The sequence below is a fragment of the Seriola dumerili genome, unplaced genomic scaffold (genome assembly GCF_002260705.1).
Source record: "Seriola dumerili isolate Sdu_G_001 unplaced genomic scaffold, Sdu_1.0 BDQW01000110.1, whole genome shotgun sequence".
Taxonomy (NCBI): Eukaryota; Metazoa; Chordata; class Actinopteri; order Carangiformes; family Carangidae; genus Seriola; species Seriola dumerili.
In genome coordinates this window covers 9,253,632-9,275,731 of record NW_019174365.1, presented here as the reverse complement: position 1 = coordinate 9,275,731, position 22,100 = coordinate 9,253,632, and the positions used below count along the sequence as shown (strand labels likewise).

The 22,100-nt window shown below is 37.7% G+C and overlaps 3 protein-coding genes across 5 annotated transcripts; all 3 read right to left on the bottom strand.

Annotated features, from left to right (window-relative positions):
• Window positions 1-99: 99 nt before the first annotated feature.
• Window positions 100-4,862, bottom strand: LOC111223275 (26S proteasome non-ATPase regulatory subunit 4). The gene is made up of 10 exons (XM_022747363.1): window positions 4,837-4,862; window positions 4,099-4,239; window positions 3,458-3,572; window positions 3,252-3,338; window positions 3,016-3,084; window positions 2,623-2,838; window positions 2,154-2,262; window positions 1,906-2,037; window positions 1,730-1,782; window positions 100-709 (listed from the first exon to the last, which is right to left on the bottom strand). Exons 1-10 carry the CDS (start codon window positions 4,860-4,862, stop codon window positions 539-541), a joined length of 1,119 nt encoding a protein of 372 aa, XP_022603084.1. The 3' UTR covers window positions 100-538.
• Window positions 4,863-8,211: 3,349 nt separating this feature from the next.
• Window positions 8,212-17,474, bottom strand: LOC111223078 (phosphatidylinositol 4-phosphate 5-kinase type-1 alpha-like). 3 transcript variants are annotated; one of them, XR_002665159.1, is made up of 17 exons: window positions 17,344-17,474; window positions 16,850-17,005; window positions 15,432-15,466; window positions 15,156-15,242; window positions 14,444-14,574; window positions 14,174-14,291; window positions 13,743-13,895; window positions 12,720-13,019; window positions 12,328-12,536; window positions 12,114-12,197; window positions 11,503-11,551; window positions 11,336-11,420; window positions 11,073-11,240; window positions 10,691-10,910; window positions 9,790-9,877; window positions 9,589-9,692; window positions 8,212-9,438 (listed from the first exon to the last, which is right to left on the bottom strand). XR_002665159.1 is itself a non-coding variant. In XM_022747097.1 (16 exons), exons 2-16 carry the CDS (start codon window positions 16,896-16,898, stop codon window positions 9,687-9,689), a joined length of 1,782 nt encoding a protein of 593 aa, XP_022602818.1. In that variant the 5' UTR covers window positions 16,899-17,005; window positions 17,344-17,474; the 3' UTR covers window positions 8,212-9,686. The 3 variants fall into 3 exon arrangements, 2 of the variants coding, with proteins under 2 accessions (XP_022602818.1, XP_022602819.1); XM_022747097.1 differs by having other exon boundaries at window positions 8,212-9,692; XM_022747098.1 differs by lacking the exon at window positions 17,344-17,474 and adding an exon at window positions 17,095-17,179 and having other exon boundaries at window positions 8,212-9,692.
• An 889-nt stretch (window positions 17,475-18,363) lies between these two features.
• LOC111223408 (extracellular matrix protein 1-like) lies at window positions 18,364-20,623 on the bottom strand. The gene is made up of 3 exons (XM_022747534.1): window positions 20,488-20,623; window positions 20,128-20,384; window positions 18,364-19,269 (listed from the first exon to the last, which is right to left on the bottom strand). Exons 1-3 carry the CDS (start codon window positions 20,558-20,560, stop codon window positions 19,066-19,068), a joined length of 534 nt encoding a protein of 177 aa, XP_022603255.1. The 5' UTR covers window positions 20,561-20,623; the 3' UTR covers window positions 18,364-19,065.
• Between the last annotated feature and the right edge of the window lie 1,477 nt (window positions 20,624-22,100).

The window sequence follows — 22,100 nt, the reverse complement described above, 5'->3', positions numbered from 1 at the left end:
ATAGAACTGATCGATCACACCTTTTTTCTTATCCCAGTCTACATACAGCACTGTCAACAATATGAGGCTCAGGGGGCAACATAAACACCAAAAAGGCAATGTTTTTACATATAGATTTTATTGCAAAAAACACAAAAACATGACAGGAGTGTGGCTAGATGTTTAGTTTAAGAGCCTGTCATCACAATTTTTTCTTCCCTTCTGGTGGATCAATCAGTAATTATACCATGGAGGGAAAATGTAGGGTAAAGACTGCACAAGGCAGTTTGAGAATAGGCCCATATTATATCAATAAGATCAAATACATGTTGCTGGGAAGTCAGATTTTACACTCATTCAGGGCTGTAGGCGTCTTATTTCTTGTATGTTGGTGCTTTTGAGTGTCTTGACAGAAAAGAATGGTATTAAATGTCAGAGTGCTGTCATGCAGTACAATGCATCAACAATCTTTTTGTATATTAAAGAAATCCTGCATTAGTCTGCAATTGTTTGTTTTTTCTGGTCAATGTCTGAAGTCTTTGCCCCTCTCTTCTGTTCCTCATTTCTTCTTCTCTTCATCCTTTTTGCCATCTGGCTTGTTTCCTGTCTGGGAAGCCAGGGAGCCCATGGCGTTGCGGATGGCCTCATTGTTTGGGTCAACGCCAGGGAGGTTCTCCAAGACACTCTGAAGGAAATCTGGGTCTTGCATCACATCATAGTCATCTTCTTCCTATTCAATTACAATATAGGATACAATCAATTAGGATGGATCCAGTCTTAATTTAACATATTTTAAGATCCCAAGAATCCAATGTTCAGTCATGCTTCATGTGAAGGTAAATGTATGTGTGTGTGTCTGTGTGTGTGTGTGTGTGTGTCTGTGTGTGTGTGTGTGTGTCTGTGTGTGTGTGTGTGTGTCTGTGTGTGTGTGTGTGTGTCTGTGTGTGTGTGTGTGTGTCTGTGTGTGTGTGTGTGTGTCTGTGTGTGTGTGTGTGTGTGTATATATATATGATATCCATACTTATTTTCATGTGTGACTCCTAAAACTATGTCTGCTTATCTTGTATGCTAAGTTCTGCAAAGTGGGAGGAGCTGCTGAAGTATTTTTGTCCACTGTAACTTATCATTTCAAAGTTTTCATTGTATCCTCAATTTTTCTAAGCAAACACTGGCCTCTCCTGGATAATTTAATAATCCTGTAGGTCTTGATTATGGTCATCAGTTTTATAAATATAAGTTTGATATAAGAGAGGCTCTGAATATAATAATGTGCTGTAACAAAATCAAAACCCTTGTTGGTGCAACTGGGAACAAAACACTACACTTTAAAGCTTATCCATCTAAAATTGAGAATCTTAAAGTCAACTAATTTCCACTGCTGAATGTGTTATTAGGATTCTACAACATGTAATCTTTGCTTCAAATCTATGTTAGTGACACACAAAATTCTAAGATCAGTGATTGGACATTTCATACCAAACTCAAGTTTGGAAGTAGCAATTTACTTGAATACTTTTGTATGATTTGAACAGGACTTTCATCTCTATCCAAGCCTTAAAGTCCTCCACATACCAGTCACTTACCAATATCTATGCAGAGAGTGAACTACATTTTTACTCCCAGAACCCTGGACGCCAGAAATAACTCCACCCACTTTGCACCCACAACTCTAGTGGGAATACACAAGGACCAGCTAACAGCAATTTAACCATTGCTTCAGTTTAATCTAAGAGATCATATAATGACTCACCTTGGCTGATTCTGTAGTGTCCATGGCAGCCCCTGTGTCCATTTCTCCATACTCTGTTCACAGTATACATTAAAAGAACTTATGACTTATTATCTTAACAGACATACCAGCAAATATAAGAGTGACTGAAAGTGATATCAGCAGCCTAATGTGTATAATAATCAAATGGAACTCACCTCCTCCAGCAAGAGACATCTGCATGGCATAGGCTATCTGCTCCTCCTCTGTCATGCTGCTGAAGTCAGGAAGCACTGCTGCATCACTCTCAGGCTGAGATACTGACATCTTCAATAAGGCCTCTTCTGATTCTGTGAGGAAAACAAATCAAAAGTAAAGGACCAAAAATGTATCATTCTATCAAATCCTGATAAGTATTATTATAAGTGCTATCTCTTAAGGTAAATTTTTTTAATCCTCCAATTACCGTCTGCACTGGGTGTGGGCATGCCAGCCTCAGCTGCAGAAGCAGCAGCAGCTCTGCGGGCCTCTTCCTCCTGCCTCTGTCGCTGCTCCTCCATTGATACACGCAGGGCCTAAAGGAATACATAAGGACAACTCAGCGAGGAAATTAAGGAAAAAGGCATCACCACTTCTTACTCTAAAAAGATACTTTTTTAGAGTTCTGACAAAGCCACTAAGTACTTGAGAACTGATCAATTTTACCAAAATGTGGCAGTATGGGAAGTATAGTCAGAAGCTTGAATGGGGTACTGGACAGGCATTTGAGTTTTCCCTTTGTACAATCATTGATTATCATCAGGTGGTAAGTGCCATGTTTTCCGTTTTGGTGCCATCATAACAAATAGAAATGTTTGCTTGAAGAACCCTTGAATTTCTCTTAAAATATATGATAAGTTAATAGGGCCCTTGAAACCCATCCTTATGTTGCTTACCAGGGCCAGCTCTGGATCAGCACTAGGATCCACACCAAACTCAAAGTCACTGGCACCAAGACCCATCATAGAGCCTCCTTCACCAGCCAGGATAGGAGAGGAGAGCAGTGCATCAGCCAGACTGGGCCCTGGAGGGACTGTGACAAGGTGGGAACCTGTTCCCTCCTTTCCATTTAGAGTATTTATAAAGGCGGTCAGCTTTTCTGTATTCACCTCCTAAATAAACAGTTGGAGAAAGAGGATAAGGACAACTGAAAATTCTGTTTATAAACAGGTGTAAGGGGTGTAAAATATGGTATTTCAAGAAAATACAATACAAGAAAAAAATATATTATACTTTAATTTACTCTGCCTCAGAGCAATACCATGGAAGATGAATCAAGAATTCCCCACCTCTTCTCCGAAGTTGATGATATCCACATTCACTTTCTCTTTTTTCAAGCGCTTTGCCAACTTCACAAGCTGTAGAATTGGCAGGTTGGGACAGAAGCAGTTAGAGATTAAGAAAAAGAGACACATATTAACAGTGATGTAGACAGTGGGGAAGTTTGTTAAACCTATGATGTATAATCAGTAGGAAATCAACATTTCTCTCTTGAAGAAAGTCTGATACAAGACTTCATACTCACATCTTTTTCATTATCCTCCACAGGACTCCCAACAAAGGCAATGATCCTCATCTTGTGGTTTTTTCCTTGTCTGTGCTTCAGGGCCAGCTACACAGGAAAATAATTCAAAAATGTGGCAATCAAAATCTAGTGTGGCAGAAGGTTTTCATTTACAAATAACATAATTACTAGGTCTAGTCTAGTAAAATCAGAAACATGTTACACACATGAGCCACTCTGATGCCCGTGCAGAAGGTTATCTTTCCTATGGGCTGGACAGCATGGAGTTTGGAAAGGATGCGGCCAGTATCTGGTGTCAGTGTGGTCAGGACCTCACAGTTACTACATGAAAACATAAGACAGCAAGAAAGTAGCACAGACAGCTACAGTTATCCATTATCAGCAATCATGTACATCAAAACTGACAATGTATTCAGAACTGCAATGATTAGCTGATTTAAAAGACAGAAAATCATTAATACATTTTTGGCCTTTTTTAAATAAAAATGTGAAATATCTTTGGATTTTGGAATGCTGGTGAGACTAAATAAGATGTCTGAAGATATCACTTTGGTCTGTGGAAAATTATAACAGGCATTTTTCACAATTTCATTGGCATTTTGTAGTTTAAATTTTAAATTGATGAAGTAATTGGCTGATTAAATCAATAATGAAAATAATGCAGCCCTAATTGTACATCAATAGGCCGGAGTAACTTTAAGTGTTATTATTCAACACTTAACTCTTATTATTACTTGTTGATGTACAGTAGTTATACAGATAAAGAGAAAACTCTTATCGGTGCCTATCAGATGCACATATGCAAAGTGTTATGACTTGTTCTATGTTTAAAGAGAGAAAAACATACTTTGCCATAGTGATGAGGCCCACGTTGTTTTCTGGGTTACTGCGTGTTTTGGAGTGGCAAACAATGTTGACAGCATCTTGCTGAGCCTGTAGCCTCGTCGGTAAGAAGTCTCCATTTCTCATGTATTCACTGTTGTCCACACTGAGGAGAAAACATCACTTTAACGAGGCTCTGACACATCACTGAGCTAACCAGATAACATGATCAATTAATATGTCATTACCATATCAACCTCGACCTTGTTAGGCATTGTAGCTAGTTTACATTAATATGACATCTTAGTTCCTCTTCGCCATCAGCTAACTGTGGAAAAAGTCTGCTTTCTTCACCGGGAAGTTAGTGAACTAGTTGTAGTTACAGTATAAAAAACAGCATTAGCACGATTCGCTAATGTTAGCAATTGGTGACACCACATTCGTCGCTGGTGTAAACAATCAAATCATCGAGGTTCATAACTTCTATACAAAACACTAAATTGTAAAGAACGACATTCATGAATGCGGACACTTCAATACAAAAACAGGAAATCTGTGCTAACTTTAGCTACAATGACTCAGCCGGTCGATAGTGCGTTAGCTGGCTAACCGTCAACGGTCAGTTATATCAGCCCGGTTACAGCGGCATTTCCTCCAAATTCAGGTCTATGAACAACCTAATCGAGTAAACATGAACCATGCCTTCGTATGAACAGTTAATAGATCAACAACCACATAAAAAGGCACTTCATTCTGTTCTTACCAGACCATAGTACTTTCAAGCACCATCTTGGAAAGTTCTTGTTGCTCTCTGATGTAGTCATACAAACTCGCAGGCTATTGGACGAAGACTGAACAAAGCGAAATATGATTGGCCAGGTTTCGTAACCTGAAATTTATTAACGAATAACTGATAGCAATAGACCTTAACTGAGGGTCTCCTTACTACTTCTTTTTGTTGAACTTTCAACCGTATCTGCTCAAGTGGATGGAGTCTTCTCAGCTGTTGTGAAGATATCACAGAAAATATAAGATTCTGACTTTTTTTCTGGAGCTTTCAAGTGCCCCTTATTGTCTGCTTTAGTCTTTTTAAAGCCAGTTGTTTATGTATTATTATTGTCTTATGTTTGGGACATTGAGATGCTTGTCTTTGAAAGGTGTCATACAAAGAAACTAAAAAGTTTACTGATTTGTCATGGAGACAGCTCAGAAAAGAATAGAATAGAATTTTGACTGAAAAAAAACTCCTAACAAGATACGCTTATTAGCTGTTTTCCACTGCATTTCACTGTCTTCATCAGCAGATAGATTTTAAGTTGCCATCAAGACAGCTCAGAATAGAATATAATTATATTTATACTGCAAATACAGACTAGGATTTGGCAGTATGGATAAAAGCCTCTATTGTGATATATGTAATTTTGTACTGATATAGACAATAAAATTAAGATCAACTGAGACACTGTTGATGGATAAAACATCAGGTATGCTCAGGTGTGTATTTTTACGGCAAATTAAGTAATTTAAAGTCTTACTAATTAAGATACTTAACTTTATCAATGCAAAAATAAAATCCAAAATTTCATAAACCAATCATTGTTTATTAATTTGCAACATTGCAACGGTGTAATACACCAAGAAATATAAAAGGGATAGCTACCTCATTATTGACGATAGAAATGTCTGATGATTGACAAATATTATAATATAATTATATTGTCTCACAATATGTATTGTCATATCACCAAGTACTCCTAGAGACAAAAAGTTGAAAATCTGTATAATGGAATACGGTCAACGAAAAGCAATGTGGATTTTTTTCTTTAATAACTAAAGGTACAAGTGTAGAAAAACATGACACCCCCAAAAGAGCAAGATAAAGGAAACTTGTAAATTCATATTCTGCGAAAAGGCATTGTTCTGATCATTGTATACAGATGTGCACACATTTATTGTATACAGTTCAAAAGCAAATTAAGACAAATTAAAGTATACAAAGTAGTATACAGGCTGATTTAACAATTGTTATCATAATAAACAAAATCATCACAAAGTTTTTATATTTTAACAGTTGCATGCCATAGAAACAGGTTTGTTGTGCTTAAGAAAGGAACATTTTCAATCCATCATCACCATTAACAAACATTTTGGAAACCAGAGAAAAACATACAGTAAGAAATACTATATATTCAAGGCAAGTTAAGACAGATTAGAGTTTACAGATGAAATACAGGATGATTAAACAGTTATGATATAAACAAAATCGTTAAAGTTTCACACTTTAACAGTTGCATGCCAAAGGTTTATTGTGCTAAAGAAAGGAACATTTTCAATCCATCATCACCATAACAAACATGGAAACGTGGAAACCAGAGAAATACATACAGTAATAAATACTATAATAAATATAACTATTTACATATTTGGTTCATAGGCTGCATGTTTAACTGCTTTGGAGTTTTGACAATAAGGCACAGTTTAATTTTCAATGTTGGGACAGAGCATTGTCTGACAGTGTCATGTAACAGCCAAAAGAATGGATATATGAAAATGCCCAAATGATGTTTGTTCATCTTATCTCGGTTGGAAAATTGTCAATTCACTTAATGTATTGCACAGTCTATTCATTCACGCATACATATGGTAAGTTCAATTTAAAGTTACCTAACCATCACATCAAATTAAAACACTGCATTTTGAGTGCTCAAACCAACTTGTAACGAACCACCAATTCTATTTCTACAGTTTTAGTTTTGTCTCACTTATGTTCACATGTCAGGTAGCCATCACCATATTTTCCTGGTAAAAAAAAAACAACTGTACCATAGCTGGGGCCTGTCTCAAAAATCTCTCTTTAAGTTGTCAGTCACTACACTCAACACTGGCGAGTCTGGATAACTCATCTCACAACATTCACTCAACTGGTTCCGTTAGCCATGGGCTTACCGGTACAGCTATGAGCTTGTGCACATGACACACAGTGCACAGTTTTTAATTACAAGCCAATCACATGCAACAACAAAAAAATCGTCAACAGTGAATATGATAAGAAATGGATTGAAAATGCTTATGCCTGTGGGTAAAAGGCAGCAACAAAGGTTAAATCAACATTATAATTAATATCACGAATTAGTGCGTAATGTTTAGGAAATTCTAAATGAATACAAAAAGTAGGAATAGGAATACGTCACAATCAAATGCTAAAAATAAATCAATGTGAGAATATATAGGCTTTCTACTGGAGTGGAAAGTAACAGATCACTAAAATTGCTGTAATCCATACTATATTTACTTTATGCGTAACTTTTTTTTTTACTTTTAGCAGCAACTTATAGCAAAGTGGAAAAGTGTCAATACAAAAATGTGGTATCACCCAAGTTTATAGCTGAAATATTCAACAGCAATGTTAAAAGTCTTACCAATCTACATTTCTAATTTTCTTTTGGACTGCACATCCCACCCTAGTTTTTTGAACAAAAGAAAAATCATCTTAGGACGACCTACTCCATTCTCCACAGTAACTAGGAGGAAAGAGAACAAACAAAATGCTCAAGTCTTTATATCTTTATATCTATCTTTATACTGTGTCCTACAATATCTGCTCTCATTTACATTTTGTGACATTTACAAGGTGTAAAATATAACTAACACAGCGCGTACACACACACGCATGCACGCACGCACCACGCACGCATGCACACACACACGCACACACACAGCAATAACAAAAAATAGTTCTAGCACTCATTGGCTTTAAGGTGGCCTGTGTCTGAATTACAGTTACTTTCTTAGCCTGCACATGATGCACATTAGCGTGTGTGCAGGTCTGAAACAGCTTCTGGTGCAGCTCTGCAATCGGATATTAGTGCGGCCTAATTTCATGTGTTATGCATCAACGACACCGTGTCTCCTTATTGTATACACTCAGTTGTTAGTTTATTAGGTACACCTAGCTAAAACTACTGCAGTCTAAATACAAATAGATGTTATGTTATTTAGTCTAAACTAATTTATATAAATGGGGTAGACAAAAATAATAGACATCAGCCAGGATAACATAATACAACAGCACCACAAACCGCATCATACAGTTGAATCACCACCTATAAAATGGTTTCAACAAAAACTGAACATTATAACCTTTATGAAGGTAGGATTTATTGCAGGACTGTTGCATGAAACTGCATTAGTTTTGGTGTACCTAATAAACAGGCAACAGAGTGTATATGACAGGGTTGTATCTTTATATGAACAAAGTCACCCAGTGTTCTCTAGGGCTGCAGCGATGAGCAGTAAATATGTACATAAGACTGCACTGGACCAAAGAAAAATTAAAATTTGAAATAAAACAAACTTTCATTAACATTTATTTCATTGAGTACTGCCGCTAACTAGCTATGCTCTGTTTTGTGAATTTGTTGCCGAGGTGGGACGCCAGTTATACTGTAAACTTTTACTATTAATACTATTTACAATACTATAAATTATAATGGAAAACAAAGTGATTGTACCAGTTTGTAATGAAGTCACACTGTGCTCTTTGGCACTTAGGTTCCTATATTATTATATTTCACCTATAAACTGCTCCTTGTAGGTTTGGTCAGTGGCATTAGTTACTATGACAACCACTCGAACGCGAGCTCTGAAAAGAATAGGTTCACTCCAAACATAACTCAGCCAACTAACTCAGTATTTAATGAGACAGGCCCCAGGTCACTGTTTGCTGTGGTACTTAGATGATCAGTCCATTGGTCACATTTGGTCATAAGTCTATTGGTCTACACACTAAACCTGACCCTGATATCAGATCGTCCAGTGTATAAGTATTAAAAAAACACAACAAATCGTTTTAAAATAACCCTTTGACCCAAACACAAAAAAAGGTGACGGTTAGGATTCACAGTCTATATGGAAGTACAGGTCCATTAGAACGGCTGGTTAAATAGAAACTGCAAGCTGAGGATCACCTCTCTTTCCAGCATGATTTGTATTTAGAGTAAACTTAAAAAACTGAAGACTACATGTGGGACTACAGTCATTTCTTTAAAAAATAAACCATTTTATTCAAAACTGTGTTCCCAATCCAGATAATATAGAGCCAAGTACACACGAGGATGTGCTCCGGCAAGTGGTGAACACAAAAGAGGAATTATTTCCAAAAACTAAACAATGAATTCTTAATGAAAAATTTGAATGGGGAAGTTTTGTTCTTACATAAGGCAAAGTCCTCATGTTACATCCTACACCGAACACTGGCTTAATTGAGCACATCAGTGCCAAGAACAATCTTTGGTTGTGCATACAAGCATTCATATGAGATGAATAATAGTGTTCAATACCCAGAGCATTAATGTACCTGCACTTACTAGTGTCAGAACACAGCCATCCAGTAACATGCCCATGCCATGTTGAGATTTGGAAATCCAAGTGGAAAAATAATAACAAAAAAAAAACAAAAAAAAAAACATTTACTATCCCACTTTATCTCACTGATAAACTTTTCCAATTCTGGTACCTCAAATCACAGCAAAGGGGTTGTAACATTTCATCCATGTTGATATCATCCTCCAAGTTTGTTTCAGGTTCATTTGAGTCCTGTTCTCTTTCCACCATCTACACCTGTAAAGCATAAGCAATGAAGCTGGTTAGAGAACCACCCAGTGTAAGTCAGATGTGTCACAGAAAAACCTGAGAAATTTGAGAAAAATCAACTTACAGAACATTTGCTTGCGCTTGGAACTATGTCACTGAGTGAGATTACATCTTCAGCACCGATACTTTCTTCAAGAGTCCCAAACAGGGCTCTGAAAACAAAAAAAGGAGGAATGGAATTGAACTTGTATTCAGTGTGATACGCTGGGTCAATTGAATATACATTTTGTTAAGAAATGGTTAAGAGACATTTTTGCCTTTATCTTATAATCTCAGGCATCCTTCACTCTATCTGTGTACCACCTACAACAGGTTTACCAGGAAAATAGTTCAACTTAGATTATAGATGGTTCCGGTTAACTCCAGCCAATAGGAGCGTGCACACAGCCTGAAAAGAAAGTCTGCCTGAGGCGTGGTGTTAGAAGGTTGAAATACTGGCTCCTTGTTAACCACGATGAGTTGTTTTTTCATTTAGATTTAGACGTCTTCGTAGTATTTTTGGTGCCATGTGGAAATTGTCCTTAAAAATTTGTGCTAATCACTTGAATAGTTTAATTGCATTAAATACGTGTTGCCAGATGATTAAAGTACCTCAAAATGTTATACAAAATATTAGAAACACCTCTTTGTATAATATAACACAATTCAAGAGTATTACAAAGTATTTCTCAGAGGTCTGATGTATTTGACTGCATTTTAGTAAAGTATGCCTAGATTTTTAAATGATATAGATAGACAGTAGATAGATAAATAGATCTCAATAAGCACCTAACCCTGTTCCCACTTAGACCTGGCAGTGTCGTTTTAGGTCTGTTATTAGACAGTATATTCTCATGTCTGGTAACACCGGCATATTGTAAGAAAATTCAGTAGAATCTGAATGAATCCAACAATTTTTTAAATCCATATATTGCAGAGGACTTGTCATTAAAATTCTGATCTTCATGTGTGATCTACCCTCTTACCTCTTGGGGGTGCTGTGCTCCTGGTCTTTGCTCGAGGTGTTGTTTAAATCCACCCCCACTGACCTGAGGGCATCCTGAGCGTGAATCACAGGCTGAGTTGTGGGAGTTAATCCAGGGTTTCCCAGGGTGGAAGAGGAGACGGCAGTTTCAGCAGCGTTGCCAACAGCGTTGCCGGGTGGTAAGGTCTTTGGGAGGAGGTCAGGACGACCTGACTGCATAACTATGTGAAACGGTTGGAAATACTGTCAATACTATGTTGTGGAAGAGGCACTTCACATGCCTATACATGCTGCTAGACTAAATCTCTGTGGTTGTCAGTACGTATAATTTCTTTCCCATACCACAGTCGAACCCTCCCTATTCTCCTTTTCCCTGTTCTTACCGTTGTCTCCTTCAGTGTCTTCCCTGGTCTCAGAGCTGACTTGACGTTGGAGCAATAGCTGCTGGCTGTTGCTGCTGGTTTGGGTCGACAGAAGAGGCCCAGAGCCAGCTGCTTTTCTCAAAGGACCATGGGCCATTGGACGGCGCTTCTTGGATGGGGAGGTCTTCACTAGATAAAAGAGAGAAAAAGTACTACTTAAGAGCCCAGGAAGTGAGACTGACATTATGTGTTCATTCTCATCCACGGATACAGTTTATACGTACATGAGATCTTCCTGAAGACTGTACTGCACATGAACTTCTGAAATCGTTCTGCATAAAAACTTGGTCTGTGTACTGATACAGTATCCTGAAAAAAATGAAGAACTACAAGTTAATATTTGTATTTTATAATGTAAAACACATAAGTGAAGCTATTAGCTGTACATTACCCCATCATGAACCAGAGCTTTCCATGAGTGTTCAAGCTTCTTTACTAATCTGAAAATTCACACATGAAGAGTACATTACTTACGGAAGTTACATGATCAAACATGTTCACATAACACAATGAAAGCAGAAACATTAAACTGACATCCACTTCAAACTTGATCATTCCTGCTTGCTGTTAGTTCGGGCAGAGCACTAAAGTTGCATTTGCGCTGCTTCACAATCACTAGCTCGTTCATCATCTGACTACCAACATTGAATCATATTCATGCAGGTGTACACTGCAGCCACTATTAACAACAGCAGTCCAAAGTGCACGGTCAAAAAATGCGGGGCGCACATGCATTTTGGGCGTGTGCATATCGCTTTTCCTATTTTAACGGTGGAAAAACCAGTGGCTGCACCGGGCGCATGGTTGAATAGATGCCAAAACGTGGGTAACCTACACTCAATATTGTGTCTGAATGCATCCCGTGTAGACACAGATGAAGGACTGAAGTGGCTGCTGAACTGCTATCATGCTGTTTTTACTGTTTTGGTTATGTAGGCACTGTAAAAGTGACACTGACAAAAACAGTAGTATGTAGATACACAACATGTAAGTACTGTTTACCTATAGGACTGCAGAATGTCAATGATACCAATGTACACCAGCAGCCTCTCGCCTTTTGCGTTTCGTGCGGGTATTCCTCCGGTTCTGTGAAATAAAACAAGAAATATCACCTTGTGCTCTGTCATTCCTTTCAGTAAACACTTTGCTGCGGTGAGAGAAATTGTTAAAAGCAAGCACATGACTGTTCTATGGCCACAGACACCCTGTCACTCACTTGTCCTCCGTGTCCAGTGATCGCATGCTCCCTGCCTCTGCCTGGATGGCCTCTATAGCAGTGCTATACAGGGACTTCTGGCCTTGTGGCCTCCTCTGGTCCATGGCGCCTGCTACAGCCTCTTCGCTTACCTGCTCTCGACAGGCCTGATCTACATTGTGGATTCCCATCAGAAGGCTGTAGTCCATAATCTTGAAACTCTGCAAGAGCTGTATGGAAATCAAGCAGCAGAAATACTGTAAGACCGGAGATTGACTCATGGATTAACTTGAACTGAAAAAGAGTGGATATTTTTAATTAGTAGACTGGGTTTTTTTTTTAATCTAAAATGGATTCGACAGTATCATGCTTGTAGCTTCATGTTTAGAAAAGCATTTTTCTATTGCTCTCACCAGACAGTCTCTGTGGATCGTCTTGCAAACACCACTGTACTTGTCCCCCTCCAGTAACAGCCCCTCAGGCATGTCCTGAAAAAAATCCAGGTCCTTGTATGTGGGCACAGCCTTTTCCCTCTCTTTAGCTGATGCCCGTCGCTTATAGGTGGAGCCCTTTAGATCATACTTGAGGTGCATTCGTACAGCACTCGGGAGCAGATTGTTCATGACAACAATACGGATGTTTTTACCTCCTGCCTGGACACAGTACAGTCCATAGAACTTTGGTAATAAGGTTCGCTTGTTCTGGTTCAGGTTCTAGAGAAAGAAAGAGAAGGAAGGTAAAATATTACAGACAGTAATAAACAAGGATAAATAAATGATGAATGAAAGGAATAAATAAGTAGACAGTCCAAGCCATAAGTAAACATGTCCCATACAAATGATGCCGTCAGTAACAAATATGTCGGCTTATTTCGACATCAACTTGTTAAACATTAGGTAATATATAGGTTATAATGTAGCGCCATCGTTGGCTTGAGAGTGTTAATTCAAAAATGGCCAACAAAATTTATTCATTAGTTATTTTCTTGATTTATGTATATTTATTTTAAATTCCTAGAGCCCAAGGTGATATGGTCAAATTGCTTATTTTGCCCGACCTTCAGTATAAACCAAAAGGTATTTTGTTTACTTTCATATATGACAACGAAATGCATCAAATCCTGTGATTTGAGAAGCTAGAATGAGTAATTGTTTGACATCGTGGCTTGGAAGACGACTGAAACTTTCAATCTATTATCATAATAATTGCAGATTCATTTTCAGTTGATAAACGAATCCATTAATCCACTAATCAAGCATTTCAGCTGCAGACGCTCTACTTTCTAAGTTTGTAAGAGCATCAGTGGTATCTAAGATTTTGCATTTGATGGATAAATGGACAAGAGGATAATGATTAGGAGCCCGTCCATAGTTTTACACGTGCACATTTATCCCACAGATACCATCTTGCACCTGTAGCCTCTCATTAGATCTTACCATAAAGTATCCTGGAAGCAGTTTCTGCAGAAATTCTGCCTCTTTGTGCTGCACTGTCTTAATGATGTACTCGTCATCACTTGAGAGGTAGAAAAGAGATCCACTGGCCCCAGAGTTTGACAGCTCAATCAGCGGCCCATTACACAGAGAATACTGTAACCAGACCAGAGCACAGTGTTAAGACATGTGACATCTAAACCAGACTACAAGACAGACTTTAAGTGTTTATTACAGGAAAATCAACGGTTAGCTGTGTCCTCACATCGTGAGCAGCTCCACCTCTAGCATGTCAACACTTCACTAGTTTCACTTTTTCCACTTCCTCAATCACTCCTTTATTCTTACAGTTCACAGCTCTGTCCCTTTCTTCAGAGTTTTACTGTTCTGCTTGCTTTTTCCACATTTCTGAGATGCTGAGTAAACAAGAATACCATGTAGTCATCAGGCCGGATGCCAAACATCTCCCTGAAGTAGCGGAAGGCAATAGGGGCGTAAGTCTTGAACCTGAAATCTCCATAGTGGTGTGCTGGAGTCAGGTTGCTGCCCTCACTAAAAGACAGAAGAGTAACAGGATAACAGATTAAGTATAGGAGTATTAATGTAGGACACACTCAACATCCTGATACAAGAATTAAAGCGTGCCTTTGCACATCCTTTCAGCATATCATATTTGATATATGATCATAATCTCAAAGACTCACTTGGGGAAGAAGATGCTTTCCACCACTTCAAAATCCTGCAGCAGCACGTCTCTCTCAGGTTTTTGGCTTAAACTGCCCACCGTGTGTGTGATGCCTAACTGGATAGCACCTTTCAGGGCTGACGAGGTCGTCTGGAACAAAGAGAAAACTAACATGTATCAAATGACAAATGATTACAGGTAGCAAGTCACAGTGGCAACTTTTGGAGAGTGTATGTTGACAGTGACACATTTTAAAGACCTCAAGTGTAATCTGAATTGCGCTGCACTTCAACATGAATTACATACTTCAAGTCTGTGAGCATGTTTTAAATCAACAGACAATGGCTTGTAAACAAAACAGAACAAGCACTAAACTAAAAGTTAACCAGTCATAAGTAATCCCCACAATAAGACAAGACTGACAAAAAACAGAATAAATTGTAAAAAATAAAAAAGTTTTTCCATATTTTGAACATTGACGTTGAGGGTAGATCTGCAACAACTTTACAAAGTGAATATCGTTGGGACTGTTGGTCAGAGAAAAAAACAAGACATATGAAGATGTCACCTCTGGCTGATCATGATGGATATTTTTCACTATTGTCTGACATTTTATAGATAAATCGATTAATCGAGAAAATAATTGGCAGAACAACAGACAATGAAAATAACTGTCACTCAAAGTGAGTGAATGTAAATCTGTGTCAGTCAACGATGAGCTGAACTCCCACCTTCTTGTACGTGGTCTCTCCAGTGGGATCAATTCCGCGATGGCCAATAGTTTTTTTCATGGCCGGAGACATGCTAGTGCTTGGACCCTGTCAGTAGAAACATGGCAGAAAGGAGAATTACAAGTGGAAAATAATTCATTGCAAGTTTGCAGCAATATGTTTGAAAGAGGAAGCAAAAGAGGATGTGTCAGCTAAATATTGGTAAATTTCCAACTGTTTAAGATGAATGCAATGTGTGCAATGCATTTCCTCCACAACGAATCAGTCATTTATTACCTCTGGGGAAGCATTTTTCCGAGTCCCAGTTGAATCTGGAGTGAAAAAGAGAGAAAACATACAAGTTATACAAGAAATACACAGGGGGGAAAGGAAATATGTTCATCAAAAAATGCAATTCTTATACTGTATGCATTAATATCAAACAACACAGGTTACATAATTCCCTCATGCTGTAAACAGAGAGTGTCACTGAGCTCTGACACAAGCATGCAGACGCACCTCATTCATTACCTCTGAGAGAAGACAGTTTCCTCCAGTACTGACTCTGCAGGTCTTTGCGTGCAATGGGAGGAATTAGATAAGTATGCTATAACTATTAAAATAAGAAAGCAGTAAATTTTATTTTATTACCCCATATTAAATAATAAGACTATTTAACTGTAGAGCAGGCATTTTCTTCATCTTGTCTAAAAATATATGTTATTGGTTTAATTATGGGAAGTGTGGGATTTGGCATGTTTGGAGCTCGACGGGACATAAAGTCAAAATATATTCTCTTTAGCTCCTTTGATTTTGACCACAGATTATGGGATGAGTCCCATTTTATGAATGCGTAGTGCTAAATCGCTAGAGCCTTAAAAATAATTCACCTTAAAAGGAACAGATCAGATACTGATTCTATATCCAAACAAAAATATTGAATGTAAAACTTTTTAGATACAGTAGGTTCAATGTTAACAGTCTCTACATAAAAAATAATCCAACTGACCCTACAATTTACGGTATTTCGATTATGTGAAAATAGGAAAATGCATAGGAACACAGTTAGTTTTTAATCTGATTGTTAGGAGTCCTCCAAATTTATGTAAACCACATCTTCCAAAATTATCCTAAAGTTCAGTCAGACTTCTCTTGAAGTTTAACAAAAACTGACCACATCCACAGGAGAAATAAGTTGAGATGGTAAAAATACTCCATTAAAAGTAAAACTCCAGCATTGAAAGTGTTAGTAAAGTAAAAGCATGTACGTATAATGTAGTATAGTAAGCATGTGGTATGAAGTAAAAGTACTCAATCCAGAAAAATGTTCCCTGTGTTTTAACATTAAATTATTATTACATTAATGTGTAAAGCATTTTACTATTGTAGCTGGTTGAGGTGGAGCTAATTTCTAAGTATTTTATTTAGGATTATAGCTACTGATTATTTTCTTTTTGGCTGACTGTCTTCTCCATTGATCAACTGATGGAATGGTTTGAAAAACAAAATCAGAAAATAGTGAGAAATGCCCATCACAGTTGTCCACAGCTGAAAGTAAAACCTTCATATTTCTTGTTTTGAGCAATAGTCAAACGTTATTCAGTTTACTATAATTCAACGCAAGGAAAAGCAGCAAATAAAAACCAACTTTTGATTGAAAAAAAATTGATCCATCCCTTCAAATAGTAGGTGGTGTATAATAACACAGTACTTACTGCCAGTGTGGCCCTGCAGCCCCGGAGGCTCCTCTGCAGCTGTGGCCATTCAGAGCAGTAACAGAATTCAGACTTGTTTGTGGTGAAGCTCAGACCTTGAGTCTCTCCTTGTCAGCTTCCTCGGGAAGAGCACTTTCAGAGAGAGTAGGTGGGGACCTGTGAAGACAGAAAGTTGCTCATTAACAAAAAAACACACTCCTGATGACTTCATGCCACAAATATTGACATCAGCCACGTTGGCTTACTCTGCTGATGGAGGAGCTGATCTTGATATAAACCGTGTGTTGAATAATGTAACTAAGGGACGTGGTACTGAATTGTAAGACCAGTACATGTTGTAACAGGCTACCGTAAAAGCTACTGGGATGTCTGGATTGCGACATTTAACGAAATAGAGGCGAGTGAACTAGCTGCGAACTTTAACTTTTGAACATAAACCAAGCCAGTCACACTAATAACTGACCGAAAACAACATGAACAAACAGTAAACTCACTCGAAAATCTTGAGGAGGAGTTCTCGCAGAATCCTGTGTAAGAAAACGCGAACCTTTTCTTTTTTAAAGGCACTATTTTTCCTTAAACTAATAAACAAGGAAGCAGTGCGGAAGCAGCAGTTTTGTGCTCTGCTAAGCTAGCAGGAGCAAGCACAGCACTTCCGGTAAAATATTCTTTCAGAATAAAAAATATCACAATAAAACAACTTTTTCAAATCAACACCCAAAAATGGACAACTAAGAACTTTATTGTGTTCACCACCCCAAAATAAAAACATATCATACATAAACATATGTAAAAAATATATCATTTGTTTATTACATTTAAAATATTATAACATAATAAAACATAAACAAAAGAAAATAATCACATTCATTTGTAAAGATTATTTCACATTTGAAATGACATTGATGGTGTGGTTCAACAATAAAATATAAAGTGCTGTGCAAAAGTTGTAGGTACTTAAAGTAAAAAGTGGATGCTTTCAAAAATGATGCCATGAAAATTGAAGTAAAGAGAAAAAAACTAAATTAAATCAATATTTGGTGAGACCCCCAAATATTGATTAGAACTGTGCCAATTCTCCATGGTACAGTGACACAGTTTTTCAGGGTATTTGGCAAGTAGGATGTAATCACAGACTGACTCCATGATGTTGATTTATATGGGCAGAGTTCATCAAGTTTATCATAGGTTATGTATTTAAAATCTCAAACTTAAAAAATAATTAGAACCTGTTAAGTAAATACATTGGAGTTAAATGCTAAGTAAATGTATGAAGTGTGGAAGCACTCATGTAAAAAACAAATAATTATATTACACAAATTATACTTAGCTTGGTTACATTCCACCACTGCAGAACAATACGTGTTTAAATGCAACCTCTTGACACTCATCTCAAACTTATGTCTTTTCATACAGTAAAATGTTTATTTTGACTGCTCGAACAAAAAGTTTGACTGAAAAAAGAAATATTTAGCAAAACATGTGACCATTACTCAAACATCAGTCAAACAGTGTTGAGATGTTTCAAAGTTTTTATTCGTGACTTTTACCACACATTGCCATTCAGGAGGCAGGTCAGTTAAACTTTTCTTATTGATTATTGATCTGTTAATGTCACACACATAACTACCACACGCAACAGTGACCCATGGTGGACTCTTTTTTTTATTACATGAGTGCAGGGATGGGAAAAATCTCATAACTTGTTTCAAAACTCAACAGTTTTGTCTTTTCCTGAAGCTGCCAAGATGGTGTCTCTCCAAATTTATGTCAAGTCCACTATTGTTCAGAAGAAAAAAAGCACATGAGAACTTGTATATCTTCATTTTAGGCTTTATTGTGGTAACAAACAATACTACCAATTTTTAATGGTTTTTCTGTTGTTGTGACAAAGCTGGGTTAAAATATAGAGCTGACAAAATAAAAACTGTACTGTGCATTTATTGTTCTTACACAGCAGAAACCAAACCGGCATGTCTTGTCCTCCTCTGAGCATCTGAGACAAAGACTGCAGAAAAAATACAAAGCAATAGCTCAGCATTATCTTCCATATATGACTGATGAATTTTTATTTTCTCTTCTTGTTCAAATTCTTCTGAACACATTAGATTCATCTCTTTATTTACTCACCGACAGATACATTTACTAAACTGCTTTGTTCATTTTTGTTTTACACCATCTGTATTTTCATGTTACACTGACATCTATTTTCACCTTTAGCAAGCATTTGCGTTGAAGGTGAATCCCAGCTCCGCAGGGACTTGTGGTGCAGTGTAGCCTGGTGTTGGGTTGTAGTTGGGGTTTGGCAGCTCGCTGTCGAAGCACTTCCACCGTGCGTCTCCTCTGTTCTCACAGCACTCATATGGTACAGTCATAGTGGCGTATTCTTCCACACAGAACTGAGACAGAGCTTGTTTCCACTGCAAGAAAAAGTCACAAAGTTGTGTTTAAACCTCAGCTGGAGAAAAGCACATTTCACCCTTTGTTCACTCGGTTTAATATATTCACTTCTTAATGAATATAGCAAACTACTTTGTCTTTCTGTGTGGGAAAAAAACCACAGGATTTCCTCTTATATCTTTTTTCTTTAATATCTGAGGCACCAGGTTTTTCCTATTTGCCACGAATTATCTATGAAGCCATAAATTCAACCAGTTTTTGTATTACAACTTCTGTTAAATGTGATCATAGTTATGTTAAAATCCTTATATTTGTTTATTCACTAAACAATGTTCTTGAATCGAATCTGACTTGAATCACCTTCTTAACCTAATGATAACAGAGAATATTTTTTGTTTGTTTTTTGGCAATAAAATTTGTTAAAAAATTATATTGTTTGTACATGAGGAAAAATTATACATTTGATTTGTGATTTTATGGAGAGGACAGAAAAACTAAATGCCAAAAGATAACAAAATAATTTAAAACTATGTCACTGTGTATACTAGCACTATGTGTATTTGTGCTTTGTGCTGAGATTATAATATTATCTATAGTGGAATATACAGTGTACTTGGATATGTGGATTATGTATTGGCATACTATTAAACTTTATCCAAACACTCATGTATCTAGACAGAACAGTTTCTTCACCTTAAAGATTAATTTTATTATTAATAAATAATAAATAATAATAGGGATCTCCCCTCAACATGTGCAACATAATGGTACCTTGTCTGTCTATTGTCACAGTCACAGTTGTGTCAGTCTGTTATTGTCTTTGCATTTAGGACTCCACTTCTCCCCCAAAACACACACAAACACAATGAGTGACTCACAGCTTGCTGGGCGCAGCAGAGGATCTGGTGGCTCTGCTGTGCCACTTGTCCACCGCAGCACAAACTGTACCACGACTCCAGACGGTTGATGGCGTTTCCACGACGGCGGAAGTGACTGGCACCGGAGCCTGGGAAGAAGCTGGCCGGGTATCTGGGTCGACCCTCACCCTGATGGCAAATGGCAGCGAGGTTTAGAGCCGTGGGACAGGCGGGCGGGAAAGGGACGTCCGGCTCATTGAGAGAGTTTCTTTGGGTATCTGTGGAAATCAAACATAAAACAAGACAGAGTTTAACAGCATTGCAATTGGAATTGGAACAGTATATTGAATATAAATGCTCACTGAATCAGGAAGAAATTACCTCCTAGATTTGCACCATGAAGAGTCAGCAGTGCAACTATCCAAAATCCCCTGAGGCCTCCAGTTGAAGTCATAGCTGTACAGTGGTGTGGTGGGAACTGAATTTTGAAATGGCAGATTTCTCTCCAACATGTGTCATGAGTGGATCTGCAAACAGCTTATATGGGCGAGGGGAGTGAGTCAGTGGGTATGAAATGCTTGGAAGTGGGGGTGGAAGAGGTGAGGGGAAATGATGGCGTGTGTGTGTGTGTGTGTTTGTGTGTGTGTGTGTGTGTATGTGTGTAGGGAGGGATAAGATAAACATAAAGTGATTTTGACCTTTCGTGATATCTGCTGGCGTGTGCAATGTGCAAAACTATTGCTACAACTTCCCAAGGTCAATCTTAAAGTCTTTGGCCACTGGTGAAATAAACCACCGGTGAAGTATTTTATCATGGACTGTCACAGACTGACATGTTTACCAAAACCTTTCAGTTTTTTTCCCAAAACTTTCAGATCTTTCGGTAAAAACAATTCCCGTTCTCAAAAATTGGCTGAGTGTGCCTCTCGTTATCAAAGGATGGTTTACACTCAGCAAAAATCCTGAACATCTCATGCTGTTTTGACTTGCTGCATGTGAGCGGAAAGGAGGATATATTCACTCGAAATCAGTGAATCACTTCACTTGTTTTCACTCCCCAGAATTCAAACAATCCTCACACAATTATTTCTGCTGTTTGCATTGTGCTGTTAAAAGACGTGTTGATTGATTGATTCTCTACCATTTCTCAGCTTTTTTTGATTGATATTTTATCATTTCATTTTGACATTAAGAACATGTGTCCCTCAGTATTTGATGGGAGTGTCTTTGTGTTTCAAGTGGTTATAGGGGTGTGACCTTAGATATGACCATTCACCACCCTGAACATATGCAGTGTTATCACAAACTGCAATTTGCAGCTGTCAGATAGTGATTCATTGGATTTATAAGTACTGCTCCACTGTAACTCACGTTTTATTTTATTTGTTTTAATTTGTATGTGTGGTCGTTGGACAATAGAGACAGGTCGTGACTCACTTTTTCTCCAGATTTTTCTAATTTAGCCTTCAGACTAGATTGAAATTTTACACTTACTTAAATGTTAAATATTTGGAAAAATCGAACCCCGCACAGGGTTCAATAAAATCACCTGGTGTTCATATTCATTACACACCTATGATAAACATCTATTATGTAAGCCAATTAGTTTAATTTAAGTCAAACTTCTGAGTGGTCTGAACCTAAGTGAAGTGTATTACATATTTAATATGCATTCAATGAAACATCACTGTCAGGTTAGAACCTAACACATAATTTGAATCCATTCTTCACGGGATGAGAAACATCTCCTATTCTCCTGGATAATATCAAAAATGCAGCTGCCATCAAGCCTTAAACAAGGGCCTGACAAGTTGGTATTTCCTTTCACCTGACAAGTGATAGATGAACACATGCAAAGAGAAAATTTTGCCACGTGATTAGTCAGTTGGTCACTTGGCATCCATGAAGGCAGCGTGACACCTTCTCCCTGATTGGCTCCCTCGCCATCACCGAGATGAATAAAAGGGCATCAGTCCAGATGCCATTCATCCAGA